This window comes from Sinohyriopsis cumingii, chromosome 16 (assembly GCF_028554795.1).
Source record: "Sinohyriopsis cumingii isolate HCF-2022 chromosome 16, ASM2855479v2, whole genome shotgun sequence".
Taxonomy (NCBI): Eukaryota; Metazoa; Mollusca; class Bivalvia; order Unionida; family Unionidae; genus Sinohyriopsis; species Sinohyriopsis cumingii.
The window spans coordinates 76239664-76256260 of NC_142976.1; the positions used below are offsets into that span (position 1 = coordinate 76239664).

Sequence of the window (16597 nt, forward strand, 5' to 3'; positions counted from 1 at the left end):
GTTACTCTAACCCAATTTTATTGTCATTCTGCTTTATATTAAACACAAAGTCATTATTCATTTACTGAGTCATTCACTTGTATAAAACATCCCATAATATAAATCTTCTATAATGCAGCATTGTTATTACAGTTTTCTGAGTTACTAACCTATCCCCATTCTTCCCTGATCCTAACATTTTGTCTCTGGTGACCCGTCTCCATTTCAAATGGTGCATTAAGATGCCGAGACTCTTGTGCACATTTATATACCACCACCCATTCCACAAGTTTGCTGGCTATTCTCCAATGGAGGTGGTAAATCAAACATTACATATGATGTAGACAATCAGCATGACAAGACAATACTCCCATATTTTCTTTAGAAAAGTTTTGGGACAAGCAAATACCAGTTCAACTCACTGTATCCCAAAGTGGTCAGAGAGACAAATTCTAACTGTTACAGAGAGCTTTCATTTGCTCAAGCTGGGCCTGATCATTGATTTAAAACATCAACTAAGTAAGGCAAATTTTGATACTACAAGCAATTGTTTCATGATACTGAATTTAAAAAAAAATAACGTGATATCAATATGATGTTTATGCATATACTATTTTAAATAAATAAAATTTGGTCATCAATACATCTTTCCTTTATTATTTTTACAAGTTTAATATTAAGAAAAATTGATGAAAGCTGGGGTAGTGTATGTTAGTCTTAGATAACATTTACACTCCGTATGAAATAACCTTAAAGATTCCAAGAAAATATGGTAAAAAGTTTAATTCAGAACTTACATTTGAACACATTTAATCCAACAATCCAATCACAGCAGTTCCCATAACTTATGTAATTTCAAAAGTCACTTTTCTTGTTTAAAAATTTAACAGGTTCCTATTTTGTGCCATACTGGTAATGAGTTATTATCAACTATATGAAGACATGTACCTAGTTATGTGCCAATGACAAAGTTACAGTTTATGGAAAATTGTTTAGGTGTTTCCCTTATTGAGCAATACCTGCACACAGTTGCTATGTATATCTGAAAAACATGCTATTACTTGAAATATGTTAATGCTGACGATACAGCTGATTATGGTAAATATGTAACTATGAACTAGTGTTTTGTATTGCAGTGAATTGGAAATGGATTTACATAGGCTGGGTTGGTGGGATCTTATCTACGTGATATTCTCAATTTATATTTTTTTTTACAGATATCACTGTCACACTGAACCTGGTAACTTATGTTGTAGCTAGAAACTTTCAAGTAGTCACCAATTTTTGATTATCAAGTGTACCAGAAATGGTTGGCTCAATGGAATTTTCTGTTCTGGTCCAGGCTCCTATTCAACTTTTGTAATTACCCATTATGTTCTTTTTGATAATTCCCATCTTTTCATGCAATTTTTCTTTGGAAACTAATGGAAGTTTTAACTTATTGCTAAATTATGCATTTGTGCATGTTCTTTTATCAGAAGAGGATGAATAAGGACTGTCTTCTGCCCCTTTTAAACTTTATAAGTATACTATATGTATGACTTGATGCTGTGTCATTTGAGACACAAGTTTTGTGTTTACATGCCAGTTACCATGGAAACAGCATGTAGATAAAACTAAAATTCTCCAACTTTCTATAAATTTTTCACTGTTAACAATTATTATTTTATTTATTCAATTTTGTAATGATATAAAATATATTTTTAAAACCATTTTCATGCTATGAATCAGTATATTAAGATTTAATCAAAATAAAGGATAGCAACTTGCTCCGAAGGAGTCAACAATGAATATCCCTATTTTACATGTCAACTTAAATTAGATTCAAGTTTTATTGCAAAAATTAAACCTGTCATTAAGACTACATTAAAAATTAAAACATGGGAATCTAACTGGGTTCTCCTACATGCCAGGTAGCCTGAGATCCTTACCAACAGGGCTAAATATCCCTATTGAACCACAGGTCTCACTGAACACTACAAATAATGTGTTTACACTGTAGTCTGATGTTGAAGATATTCCACTGCACATTTCTATAATTAATATTGTAACAACATGATGAAAGACTGATTCAATGCAACTTTTTTTATGTATGGTATAATTCAAACTTAACCATATTTTTCAGGAGTCATGAATATCCCCCATGAAAATCAATGGAAGACATTCATCTTGTATAATACTAGTACTCTCTTTGGAAACTAATCCAATATTGAGACAAAGACAAGGACAGGAGAGGACATAAGAAACACAAGCAATGAAAAACCAAGAATGTACATGCACGCTAACCCCATATTTCCAGATAAGTGTCCTGTATATACAAATGTTACTAGAACAAACATCCTAGTGATTCTTGTGACCTGACCATCCTTTCTACATGTAACCATCTGGATGCACCTGTGCAAAGTAAGCAAGGGATTTTTACAGGCACCAGTTGGGACAAGAAACCCGAATGTGTCAAATGACATTGGAGCAGTAGCCTTTGATGGCAACTGGTCCCAATTTTTCTCCTTGTAGAGGGATTGAGCACTCAAAAAGATGTTATTTAATCTACACCAGTCCTGAATACATGCCACTTTCCCTTATAACCCTTTCAGAGTGGAGGTCCTTCTTGATTCTCTCCCCAATCAAAGGTTTGAAAACCCTCTATATTGAAAGACTGTTAGGACAAAAGCCAAGTAGAAAAGATGGTCAAACAACTGCAACCTTGGTTGTTTGAGATTTAGTTTGGCTGTAATCTTTCTTGGTAGGTCTATTACTAGCTCAGGTAGACCACTGATCCAGGACTTGTCCCATCTGAGAGGGGCTATCAGAGTTATCTTGTAATTCTGACCCTACATTTTCTGTATAAATGTCATTACTAAGACAATGGGTGCAGGGTAAGCATAGACCAATAATCCCTCCCTACTGATTGACAATGCATCCAAGCCCAGGCTTCTGGGTCTGGGACCAGTGGGGAAAAAAAGAAGACAGCTTGAGGTTCCTCCTTGTTGCAAATATATCCATCAAACAACCCCAAAAGTGCTTAAATTTGATGAAAAACTGATGGATGAAGGGTCCATTCTGATGAATAACTTGACACTGTTTGAAAGAACATCAGCCATACGATTGGGTCTGCCAGGAATATGTCTGATTTACACATTGATGTGAAGTTGGTAACACCAACAAAGAAACTGCCAAACCATAGTTTCAGGAGGCAAGTCACCACTATGGAGTTGTCTGACTTAATCAGAACTGACTTCCTACATTGTTTGCATTTATGATAGCCTTCCTTTCTAGAAAGTGAAGAGTTTGTTCACTGGTCCCCATTTGCCACTGTCTGTATGGAAGCCCAGCAACAAGTGAGCTCCCCAACAGTATGTAATGGCATCTGTACATGATGTCATTTCTAGTTGGGATTTCTATGGAGGAATTACTGTCATGAGCCAACTGTGGTTGTGCCACTGACACAAAAATGATCATGATATTGACCTTCTGGTTGAGTGGACTGGAAAATGGGCCAGCAAAGTCATTTGCATTGGGCCAGCAAAGTCATTTGTAATGGGCCAGCAAAGTCATTTGTAATGGGCAATCTAGAGGAATTAGATCCGCTGCTGCAATAACTCTCTTGCTGAAACCATGTCGTGTTGAAAATAAACTGAGTTTGATGATCCTAAGGTTGCAGACATGAGGAAGATTGAGATTTGTTATAAACTCCATCCTAGCTGGACAAAACACTGGGATGGGTGAAGGTGAGATTTTTCCCAGTTCACTAGAAAACCAAGATGATTCAAAAGGGATACAAGATCATTTCTGCTCTTGAGGAGAATAGAACATCCAGATTTGTTGCCACTGCCATAGAGGATGTTGACTGGAACAGAGTGATGATGTAATCAATGGTTTTGGTGACTACCCTGAGGCATCTATTTAGGCTGAAGAGAAGGAATCAAAATTGGTAAACTTTATCATGGTAAGCAAACTGAAAAAACTTTTACTATGACAGGTAAATAGGGATCTGAAAGGCATCTGACAGATTGAGTCTGACTGCATACTCATTCCTTTCGATGAAGAAATCAATAGATTTCACCATCTCCATCTTGAACCTTGGTGGAGGAATGAATTCGTTGAGGAAACTTAGTTCTATAATTGGCCTCAACTTGCCCATGGCCGTTTTGATAAGGAATAGCTGTGAACAGAACCCCAAAGATTGTTCTTTTTGCACAATCTCCACTGCCCATTTGTTGACAAGCAACTGTATCACCTGTGGAAGAAAATGGTCCTTTTCCTGAAGTGATGGCACATCCATTAGATCTGGACAGGAAGAAAGATGGGAGGTGGGGGTGGATACAGAAATCTGTAGTCCCTATGATTTTTTTTGTTGTTGTGGGGTTTAACGCCATTTATCAGCATGATAGGCTATACATGGCAGCCAGTATTAATGGTGGAGGAAGAACCCGGAAAACCCTGGAAAGAACCACCGACCCACAAGAAGCTACTGGCAAGCTTTCTCACATGCCCACATTGGCTGAATCTTAGACTCGAACCGCCGCAGACAGAGGTGAGATGGCAGTGATCCGTAACGAAGAGCACTTTAGACCACTCGGCCACTCGGGGCCCCGTAGTCCCTATGAAAAGACTTGTGTGACCCATCTGTTTTCATAAGTTGATCCAATGTGCTTGGAAATGCAGTAATTTGGCATCTACTGGTAGGCTGTCTATGGGTCATAAGGGTGTTAAGTCAGTGGTGGAGGTTTGGAGTTATAGAAATTTGGATGTAGTCTGCTGACATAGGGTTGAAATCTCATTGACTCTTGGGAAGCAGAAGATCACTTTTGCATGGCTTGTCTCTTGTCCATCCAATGCATCACAGATGGCGGGTTTCTACAAGATACAGGTGAAGCAGTCAGCTGGAAGAATGGTTCTTGAACTGCCTGCTTCTGAACTTCTTCAATTTTCCCCCAAACAGCAATTGTGAGCCAAATGGAACCATCTTTAAACCAAGGCTTGATGCAGTTTTAACAATGTGGCATGAAAACATGAATCACACCATATCAAGTTGAGACTGGCAGAGGCAGTCAACGCATTATTATATGGTGAGCTGCTCTGTTTATGACACAAACAATTCTGGCTATTAACTTCCAGGCATGTTGTTGACTAATTTTTCCGCCAGTTGGAAAATCGCCAGATAAGCCATATCTAACACTGAAGATGTGGCAATTTTTCAAACTAGCTTCAATGTGGCGAGAAATATATTCTTATTCACCTTATTAAATGGTGGGACAGACATAGTAATTGCCATTACATTCTTATCCATGATGGGAGTTTAGCATTGTAGACAATGGAATGTGTCCTGCACAAGCATAATAAAAATGTTGCTGGTATCTTACTTTCTGAAAAGAAAGTTTTTGCATTCCACAGGTCACAGATACATTTGGACATCCAATCATTAACCTCTGTGAGTTTTGCCAACTGGAGAAACAAACAGAAGGATGGAGACTCTTCCTCATCATTGATGTTGACCAATGCATTTACTTTATAATCATGCATGGTGGTAGAGGGTAGAGGGCATTCCAAAGCCAGCAACACCTGGTACATCTCCTTGATGGCAGCCTTAAAACTATACTCCGTCTTTGGATCAGAGTAGGGCTGTTGCTCAGAACTATTGTCACACTGTGGTCCTCATCTGCTTCCATTGTGAGATAAACCATGCCTTTAGGTAATGATGATGCAATGCCATCATCCCTAAATAATCCACTGCTAATACCTTGTGGGTAAGCAGTGAAAATAGGAAAAACCAGCTCTGCCAGGACATTTTGTTGCACCTAGGCAGATGGCTATTTAGCCAGGAGAATGGTCAGCCCAACTGTTGGATGTGCAGAAACCAGTCTGTTTGGCTTAGGTACTAGTCATGCCAGAACCATAAATGGACAGATGGATTTTCCACTACTGTCCCTGACCAGATCTGGGCTGGCTGGACAGCTGGTATGGCTCCAGATGGTGAAACAGTACTACATGCTGTATCCACTGGCTGGGCTCAGACCAGCGGGGGAATTTGTGCCCACTGGGCTGAATAACAATAGGGGAACAATTTCCCATTGTATCCAAATTATCTGCAATAGCAAAAGATGGAAAGAGAGGTAAAATTTGGCCAAAAGTCAGACATTGCATCATCCTGCACTAGTCAATGGATATGTTGCTGAAAGGCTGGTATTTTCCCCCACAATGCTCAAAACTGATTCCATATTCAGATGAATTCTTAACACATCCGTACTGGTCTTGCATAATATTCCCCTCATTTCTTTGCATTTTGCTGATTTTTGCAGTACTGGAGACCAGGTGTTCTTGGAAATTACACATTCTGCATGGGGAAGAAGATGTACATTTGGTAAATGCCAGGCAGAACTTGTGTGCATTGTCTTCCTTGCTTTGAATTACTTGCATTTAATGTATTTTGATGAAAAGTTTCTGAAACAATACAATAATAGAAACAATAGATAAATTAATGTGTCAGTGTGTTAATAATTTGCTAAATAACTTGTTAAATAACACTTGTTATAAACAGAGGGCTCGAACAAAGACAGTGTGTATGAAACTTGAAAGCCAACATGCGTCAACATAAGCATGTTGTACATTGTGGTCTGATATTGACCAAGTCCAAGAAAGTGATAAATGTAAAAAAATATCCACCAAATTAAAAAAATGGTGTATGCCACCTGTTTATGCATGATTGATAACTCTTTTAAAGGGATCTTTCACAAACAGTAATATTCATCAAAGGAGTGAGCAGCCTATGGTTGAATGAAGTGAGCAGCATATGGCTGAGTGAAGTGAACCCATTATTTGGTCATTTTATAATGCATGGAGAATAAAACGAATTTATCTTGCATGATTGATAACTCTTGAGTGAAGTGAGCAGTTAATGGTTAAGTGAAGTGAGCAGCCCATGGTCGAGTGAAGTGAAAAGCCTATGGTTGAGTGAAGTGAGCAGCCTATGGTTGAGTGAAGTGAGCAGTTAATGGTTGAGTGAAGTGAGCAGCCTATGGTTGAGTGAAGTGAGCAGCCTATGGTCGAGTGAAGTGAGAAGCCTATGGTTGAGTGAAGTGAGCAGTTAATGGTTGAGTGAAGTGAGCAGTTAATGGTTGAGTGAAGTGAGCAGCCAATGGCTGAGTGAAGTGAGCAGTTAATGGTTGAGTGAAGTGAGCAGCCTATGGTTGAGTGAAGTGAGCAGCCAATGGTTGAGTGAAGTGAGCAGTTAATGGTTGAGTGAAGTGAGCAGCCAATGGCTGAGTGAACACTTGCATGTTGTAGTATGAGGTCAATAGATTGAACTGGAGTAAACAACCTGAATTTTGTTTATTTGTCATGTTATAATCTTAATAATTACTTGAAAAGAAGCACCTATTTCAATAGGTAAATAAGTGTTTTCAATCTTACAATTTTGGCACACATGGAGATTATTAAAAAAATTGAAACCATGAAATTAGCTATTAATCTTTAAAGTCATTAGTTTGTTTTATTTATGACTGATCAAACAAGGAAAAATAATGACTCAGAAAATAAAATGCAAAGTGCTTAAGATACAATTTCAATATCATTTGAAGACATTAGTTATAACAGCAAAATATGGTCAATCAAGGGTTTCTATACGAATCTGACTTTTTTCCCCTCGTGACTTATTTTTACTTGTCCGCAACAAATTTCAGATTTTTTAAACTAAATTCTTTGTTTATGACAAGACGGACAGAAAGTTGGATCTGTTCGCTGGAAATGATAATATTGATTAAAATGATAGGAAAGATAACCATACAATCTGTTTTTTTTTCAAGATTGCAACCTCTCCACTCCTCAACCCATTTTAACACACAATTTTTGGCCGTTTTCCATTATTTTTCCATTACTTTCTATGATAAATCTTTCCTATGATTCTTCCAGGAATGTGGGAATTGTGCTATAAAATTAGAAATATTCATGCAGGATCTGAATCCACCATAACAAAAAAATGTGTTTTCAGAAATACATGGCTATATCCCTGATTCAAACTGTTAATGTATTAGGGCAAAAATACCATGGCCCCAACCAGAATAATGACACTAGAAGCTGATTCAGCTTATGGCCTTCTAGCTGATGGAAAGTAGGGGTTTTGCCAGGTCAGTTAATATCTCAAACAACAAGTCTGGTAGGTCAAGTCATATTTTTGGCTGTACTTCACAATTTTTTTCAGACATTTCAACACAAATACTACCAGGCATTTTTCAGTTATAATTTTCAGAAAGAACTCTGTAAAAATCAACAACAGTTATGGAAATTATACATATTTAATTACATTATCTGTGCCATACATATTTAATTACATTATCTGTGCATCTTACTGAGCAATAATAATGATCAATTACCCAGACAGGTGAAGATATCAACCAACTGTAATTTGCCATACTTGTGTGATCATTTCATGAACAAAATAGCAAAACTTATGCATGTTGGCCAGAGAAAATCACATCAAACAGGCCCTTCTGGTCACTGAATTTTCCTGGCGGGAGGCTAGTAAAAACTTCTTACTTGAAGGGCAAGAATGATACAGGAAGAAAGGAAGTATATGCTATATATACCAAATAGGGCATAAATAGGATGAAAAACTATTGAAACGTAGTTAATACAAACAAGAGTCTCGCACAGGAACCAAAGCTCAAACGAATTTCCAGGAATTGAAGATAAGACCATTTTTTCCCTTTAACTGCTGAGTGTTCAATTTCGATGCTGTGAATGTCAGACTGGCACCAATTTCATTGAGACCAACAAGATATCATAAGGAGTTATCTGGTGGAAATGCCATGTTGGTCTCACTTTCCATTTTTGAAGAAGTAACAATAACAAGATTTTCAAGATGGTCGCCACAGTGGCCACAATGGATATCTGAATGGCACCATTTACATTTATGACCAACTTGACATCACAAGTCTTTTGGTGAAAACACAATATCAATATAACCAGCCATCCAGCAGCAATAACGAGCTTTTCAAGATGGCATTGTGGTGGCCAAAGTTGAAGTCAGATTGGCACCATTTTCATTTATGACAAACCAGACAGCATACGATGCCTTTCAGTGAAAACCCAATGCTGATATTACCAGTCAGTCAGGTGTGGGTGGTAACAAAATTTTCAAGATTGCCATCGTGGTGATCATATTAGATGTCTGAGTAGCACTGTTTTCATAAAAGACTATCTAGACATCACAAGAAGTAATTTATTTAAAAACCACACATTGATATGGCCATCCATTCAAGAAGAGTAATAATGCTTTTTTTTCAAGATAGGCACTGGCAGCCATATTTGGATGTACAAGCAGAACCCTTTTTATTTAGGACCAACAAGACACCATACAAAATTTTCTGGTTAAAATCTCATGTCAATATAGCTTTCCATTCAGGAGTAGCATTGATAACAAGATTTTCAAGATAGTTACTATTGAATATCAGATGAACCATTTTCATTTAGGACCAACTAAACATCAAAAGAAGATTTTGTTTTAGTGAAAACCCATGTAGATATGACCAGATCATCCATTCAGAAGGAATAGTGATATCAAGATTTTCAAGATGGTCACAGTAGTGGCTATCTTGGATCTCCATGTAGTACCATTTTCATTTAGGACGCTGGTCTATGTAGGATGACTGTGTGTGTAAAGGTACATGGCAATTCTCCAGGTAGTTTAGGGTAGTAATAACAAACTTGTGCTAATGAATGGACAGATGAAGTATAGCAGATTATTCTGTATGTGCTTCTGGTCGTGTGAGATCACAAGTGGTATGTATGTATGTATGTATGTATGTATGTATGTGTGTGTGTGTGTGTGTGTGTGTGTGTGTGTGTGTGTGTATGCATGCATGCATGTAATGTATGTATGTATGTATGTATGTATGTATGAGGTCTCAACAGAATTTCAGGATGAGAGTCCTGGACTCATCAGTCCTCGAACTCTATATCTGACAGTCCCTGGCATAAAGTTCAGGAGTCCCTCACTTTCAGAACAGTTGAAAGGAAAAGGAAAAGCACATGCTCATTATTTTAAAATAAGGACTGAATTTGTAGAAATTTATAATATCACACTACAAAGAAAATATTTTTCAGTAAATAGAATGATAAATTTAAACATTATACACGTAAATTTATAATATAATTCTACCCATACAACAATACTATAACTACAAAAAAAACCCACAATAATAATTATCAACAATATGTTTCAATCTCAAGAATGATCAATTAAAATGCTGTGTAGTTTTCGATACAAGTAAAATAGGATCTCCATTCCCACCAAAGAAACTTACATGAGCAAAAATGTGGCATTATCCTGTACTGTATATTTAAATGTGAATTACCATCATTAAATTACACAAAGGAATGAAAAAATAAAAGAAGCAGCATATGTGCAAAAACAACTAATTCAGAATAAATGTCAGTTAGTAGACAGTGCTAAATATCTTAAGAGTTCATCCTAAGGAATGAAAGTGAGATATAATGTGGGATCTATAGAAAAAATGAATTATTCTTGGTACATGTATGGTGCCTAAATACATGTAGCTTGAGACTGCAGATCTGAACTGTTGTCAAGATAAATTCACACATGATTTAGGCAATGATATTAAATATCACCAATCAAATGGAATTTTATCCTTTTTGACTTCCGTTTTGTTGATTTTGCAAACTCATTTTTACAAGTGAAGATACCTTTCCACGCTCTTTTAAAAAGTTTATACTGATACTGTAAAGTCACAATTATTTTAAATAGCAGTTATTATTATTATTATTATTATTATTATTGTCATGACATATCAGTGACTTGACAATATTGTCCAAATCAGACTGAGAAACCTTTAATTTCGTTCATGATTTATATCAATTTAATTTAAATACCATTAGCATCCTGGAAGAAAATGATGCATGTCACAGGAATGTGTCAAAGGAGAAAATCTGCATGTCCTTTTGGAACTGAATGACTGAATGTGTATTTGACCTGGAAGCTTAGGTCCCATAATATGCAGTATGAATACCAAAAAAAACCTAGAAAACAACTAAAATAAAGGTAAATTTATTCTTCATCTTGTAAACAGCATACATTTTTCTAGTCTGTGAGAAATTTCAAGACCTAAATAATCATGTGAAGATTTTTCCCCCAATAAATATTAAACAGACAAATGGTATAGGCATTGAAGTACTGATAAAAATTCTGCAGAGTGCTCTGTTTCACCTGCTCTGCTGTGGCATAATCCAGCAACTTTGGAAAGTTGCTAAAAGATAAGCAAGTCACTTTGACCTACTCTTTCACCCGGTAAGCAGCACCATCACAACTACATGCAGCAGTGTCACTAAAAATGAGCTAATGCAAGGACTTAAAGTACTCATAAACAATAAAACTAAGTCACTGTGACCTCATTTTGTCTGTGACAAGGTGTACTCTTCCCAATAAATACACCCATTAAGTTTAATAATGCACACACATCATCACTGATAAATATTTTGATGACAAAGTGCCTCATTAGCAATAATGTTGGTAAGGGATGTTCAGAGTGCAACAATTTTTTAAAATTACTTTGTAATTTCTTTTAAGCTAATATTTGTCCAATAACCATGTTCTCTAATCGGGGCTCATAGCAGCAGCAAGACACAAAATTTGATGTTTCTTAATGGCATTAATGCAAGGTCCCACTACCTGCACAAAAATTACTAGAATCATCAAAATGTGCAACAGTAGAAGTAAAACTTCATGAATGAAAACATATATGGCTCAAAATGAAGTTACAAATACACAAATACTGGTTTTGGAAATGTGTCTGCAGTAGCGCGACAACATAGGTGTCCTCAACATCAGAGGCTATAATACCAACCATACTATTCTGAATATTGCTTCTTGCTTTTAATCACTGTATGCACATTTATTTATATTTGTGTAACAAAAATCTACCAAACACCTGTAAGATACTTTTTCAAAAAAATCCATGGTTGATTTTGAAGGCTGTTTAAAGTTAACATCAAGTTAAATTTTGAAGCTTAATTTAAGGTTTTCAGGCTAACGGCAAAATTTTATGCTTTCTGATGTTTTGAGGTTGACTGTGAACCCTGTCTAATAACCATAGTGATAACTTCATGCATCAACCAAAATATTCTGATTAAAAACACTTACTTTGGGTGGTGGAAAATTTTTCTTCTTGCACCATCTATCAAAAGACTGAAGGACCTGGGGAATGCTGAGTGGATCATCTTTCTTGCAATAAACTCTTATATGTTGTTCTGCAAACTTCTCCGGTAACATCTGGGAAACCTGACATTAGAGGTTTGGATAAATTATTAGATTATACTGCTCCGATAAAAATATTTGAAACCATGTCTTGCAAAATGTGTACAGAATGAAAACCTGCTTCAAAAAAGGGCAACTTTTTGTTAACCTTTTCCTTTAATTTACATCCAATGTTACCTGCATATAAAAGACACCTGACCACAGAGGACAAAATGGTTTGAGCCACTGAGTGTTCTTTATATACAGATTTCAATTAATAAAAGTAGCGTTGATTAACCCCATACCATTATCATGTCCCCCAATAAATTTGAATATTCAGGTTCAACTGTATTCACACTTTTTGTGACTCACAAATATAATCTTCATGAGCTGCATTGCTCAATAAAAAGGAATGGAACAATTGTATGGCTGGGAAAATATCAAATCTGTCCTTGTATGTATGGAAAGACATTGAAGCCATAATGCAGAAACAATTCACAATCACAGTTTCTTAAAATCGAGTAAAGTCAATCAATCACATGATGTCTGTAATTGTTGTAACTAAGCTCTCTACCTTTCATGTCAAATCAAGTTCTTCAGTAAAATTGAAACACACTTGTGTAATCAATTTAGCAAGCAACCCAACATGTTCTTAAAGACCAAATGTGCTTTCTCAATGCTTAAATTTGGGATCTCAAGAAAGCCAATTAGGAAAGTCAGCTAAATCATATGATCTCTCTTCATATAGGATATTTGTGGTAACCGCAATTCAGGTTTCTGAGGTCCAAAAACAATCTCAGAAGAACCCATTGTAAACTTTATTTCCATCACACTGTCTCTCTGTAGCCTCCAGAATACCTAATGCTGTTGTCTTGAATAAATGATATAGAGATATCATGTGATTAGAACCAATTTTCTGACTGATTGTTCCAAAATCGAATATCTGAGTTATGAATATGCACATTTCAATATCAAGAACGCTCTATGTTTTCATATTGCCATCATATTAGCTTATCAGTTCAGCCTTGAGAACATACTGCTGCATGTCTAGAATATAGAAACGTGTGCCTCAACTGACTTTTCTGATCAAGAACATGAAATGTTTTCACATTGTGGATCCAGTGGTTTACCAAGTAGTTCGATTATGCAAAATGAAAATCTTGATAACATGTAATGAAGGCAAGATATAGACCATGTGATTTAAAAGCATCTTCTTACTGGCTCTATCTCAATTGTGTAATCAAGTCTTGAGAAGAAAAAAAAAACATTTCCATGTTATGGCCCCAATGTTGGGGTGGCATGCATGCTATATTTCCAGAATTTTCGAAACTTTTTATAAACTATCTCCAGCACTCCTGTATGGGATACAAGATCTCCAGCATTTTACACAGGACTGATTGTATCTGAAACAATATTTTCAAAACAACTTACAGATTATTTGTTGACTTTAAACATGGGAGGACTTGATATATCAGAAAAATCTCTGCTCATTTTCTCCATGAATTTTTGTGCCTCCTTGTATGGAAATATATATAAAATTTACATTTAAAACAGCTAAATGAAACCAAAGCTGCCTGACAATTACTTTGAAAGAACTTGACAATTACTTTGAAAGAATTTTTCAGCATTTCTGTTTAGTCTCCTACATTTTCAAATGTGATCTCCAGCATTTTAGTTTTGAACTTATAATATGCTTAGTGCTCTGTGTTTCAGTGGATAAAATCTAAAAGATGTGAAGAAAAGAAATAAGATATTGTGACCAAATAAGTATGTTGCAGATCATTCCATAACCAATGAATGTACATATAGAAAACAACAGGAAAACAAAATGCCCCATTCTACTATTGTAGCTCAGGCATAAAACAGAAAAGAACTGACCTGATCCTTTCTGACCCTTATTGGTATATCTGGTTCGTCTTTCTGGTAGAATCTGACATTTTCAATGGGGTTCTTTTCCTTCATCCCATAGTCCAGATATATCAACTGAAAAGAAAAATCAACCACAAATTCCAATTCATGATAGAATGAGTAAACAGAAGTGCTTGTCAAAACCATGATCAAAGCATTGTTATGTAAGTTTGAGTGGGTGTGGTTGGTGGTTATTAAAACTCATTTCTAATTAAGTAACACTTACCAGCTGTTATCATTCTGGTATATCTTTTCCTAATGCTATTCCCCAGTCCAAGGTGAATACTCCATCCTTCAGGTAGTAATTTGAGAACTAAAACTAAATAGTTCCTCCCTGATGCCTTAATTACTTCCATCATTCAGAATATTGTCTTTCTTCAACTTAAGCCAAAAACAGAAGGACATCAGAGATGGGAGGAAGGTGGGAATTGGTGATAATAGTATATAAATATTACTTAATTAAAATTAGTTTTATCTCCAAATACTACGTTTTAACAGCATACTTTCTGACAGAAGTCCAATAGTACTTGTGGGCCAGGGGTGATTCTGGGTAGATTTTGTTGGATCTAGGACAGCGGCCAACAACTGGTATTGGTAGTCTCCAAGGTCCATAAATTAAGACACCAGCTATGATGCAGCAAAACCTTCAAGGCATCTGACAAAGCATCTCTGCTCAGGATAAACAGTTCTGCTGAATGTGCCATCAACATCAAGAGTGAGGACCTTGCCAACTTAGCGACAGCCTTTACAAATTTCTGCAAGGAAGCTGCTCAAAGAGACTCCTCCATCAAAAGGTTGAAAGAGAACACCACAAAAAGATTGCATGTGAATCTGATATAATCTGGGTTCAAGCTCTAAGCTCCCTAACTTCAAGCAATTATATGGGGATGTGGGCTGCTGTTGATATCCCCATCTGAGATACTCTCAAATCCTGGGCAGCTGGCATAAGTGACCAGGCAGATTGAATGCACCTTGTAGCTAGATATAGAAAGAAGGGTGAAAGCATGGAAGAAGAGACTGATTAACTCTTCTGCTGTCTGGCTGCTTCTTGGCTTTACATAAGAATCTGTCTCATGCCCTTCACCAAAACTGCGTGGGAAAGCAGAAGGTCAGACTTACTCTGAGTCCCTGAAAGCATCTACAAAATGGAGAGGATCTTGGTATAGGAAGATCTGGATAGCTCAGGACACAGATGGAGGAAGACGGTGGGAAACTACATATATCAATTCAGTGAATGACCAAATCTCTTAATCTTCAGTTGATAGACTAGTAGGGGTATCTGGAGATAGAGGCATTTTAGATGGAGAAAGAGCTATTGCAATAAGATCATCCTTAAACTCGTGTTTCTGCTAATGTGGACAGTTCGTGATCCTGTCTCATCTCACAATGTGAGATAGGACATTAAGTAGTATGAAACTGCTGGTTTTGCCCCTTTTTGTTACCTTTGGGCCCACTGACACCCATCCTTGTTTCTACTCTAATGACTTTGATAGCCCCACATGATTGATATCTGTTGGTCACTTTTAATTTTGTCCACAGGGAACAAACAAAACTATCTTCACAAAACTGGTTATTGATCAAAAACACATTAGTTTGCAGTGTATGTGTCTTGACTGCTATCATAAGCTTGCCTGTCAGAGTACAGTCTGTGGGATTTCATTTATACAATCACAACAGAGTTATTACTCAGGTAGTATGAAAGGATAGGGTTTTGCCCCTTTTTGGGAAACATTTGGGGTAGCTGTCATCTATATGAAACTCTAGCCCAATGACTGGCTCACTAGCGTGATGTGTATGTTTGCACCTATGGACAAAATTAAAAGTGACCAACACCTATTGATCATGTGGGGACTAACTATGTCATTGGGGTACAACTTAGGATGTGTGTCAGTGGGCCCAATGGGAACTAAATGAGACAAAACTGGCAGTTTCATACTACTCATTATTATATATTTCATAGTGAGATACTGATGTATATCAGTGGGAGGAAAATGATATCACCACAGTGGAACTGCTTTTTCTCATTTAGGAAATAAATCTGCCCTTATGGACATAAATGTGATAGAACCAGGATCTACACACCAGTAGATTACAAATTTTAGTCTGTAATCTGGCTTCTAAAGCAGTTTATTTTTTTACTGGCATAAATTTTACACTATTCAATGGGATTCAAAACAAAATAAGTGCATTTTTTGCCATAATATGTATTGTCTACATAGTATAATAAAACAGCAAGTTTTGAACATAAAATGGATTAAGATTCTGATGTTACAATAATAATTAATAAGTCAGTATTTTGTCAACTAATGAAAAACGAAGAGTTGTTTATTTTATATTTTTTTTCAAAGATTTTTTTAATAACATCCAATAGCATTTTTAGTTTTTGTCACAAGATCACTGTCAGGTGACCACATAACATTTTCTGTGATTATTAAGCTTCACACTTAACAGGCTCTCAATAGT

General features: G+C 36.4%; 1 protein-coding gene across 1 annotated transcript in view; it reads right to left on the reverse strand.

Moving 5' to 3' along the window:
- Nucleotides 1-16597, reverse strand: part of LOC149780835 (uncharacterized) — a 209644-nt gene that overhangs the window by 8115 nt on the left and 184932 nt on the right. Inside the window, exons 34-35 of the mRNA XM_089936236.1 lie at nucleotides 14105-14209; nucleotides 12134-12271 (exon numbers count right to left, since the gene is read on the reverse strand). Coding sequence (XP_089792362.1) covers nucleotides 12134-12271; nucleotides 14105-14209 — 243 coding nt within the window. The remainder of the gene's footprint in view (nucleotides 1-12133; nucleotides 12272-14104; nucleotides 14210-16597) is intronic.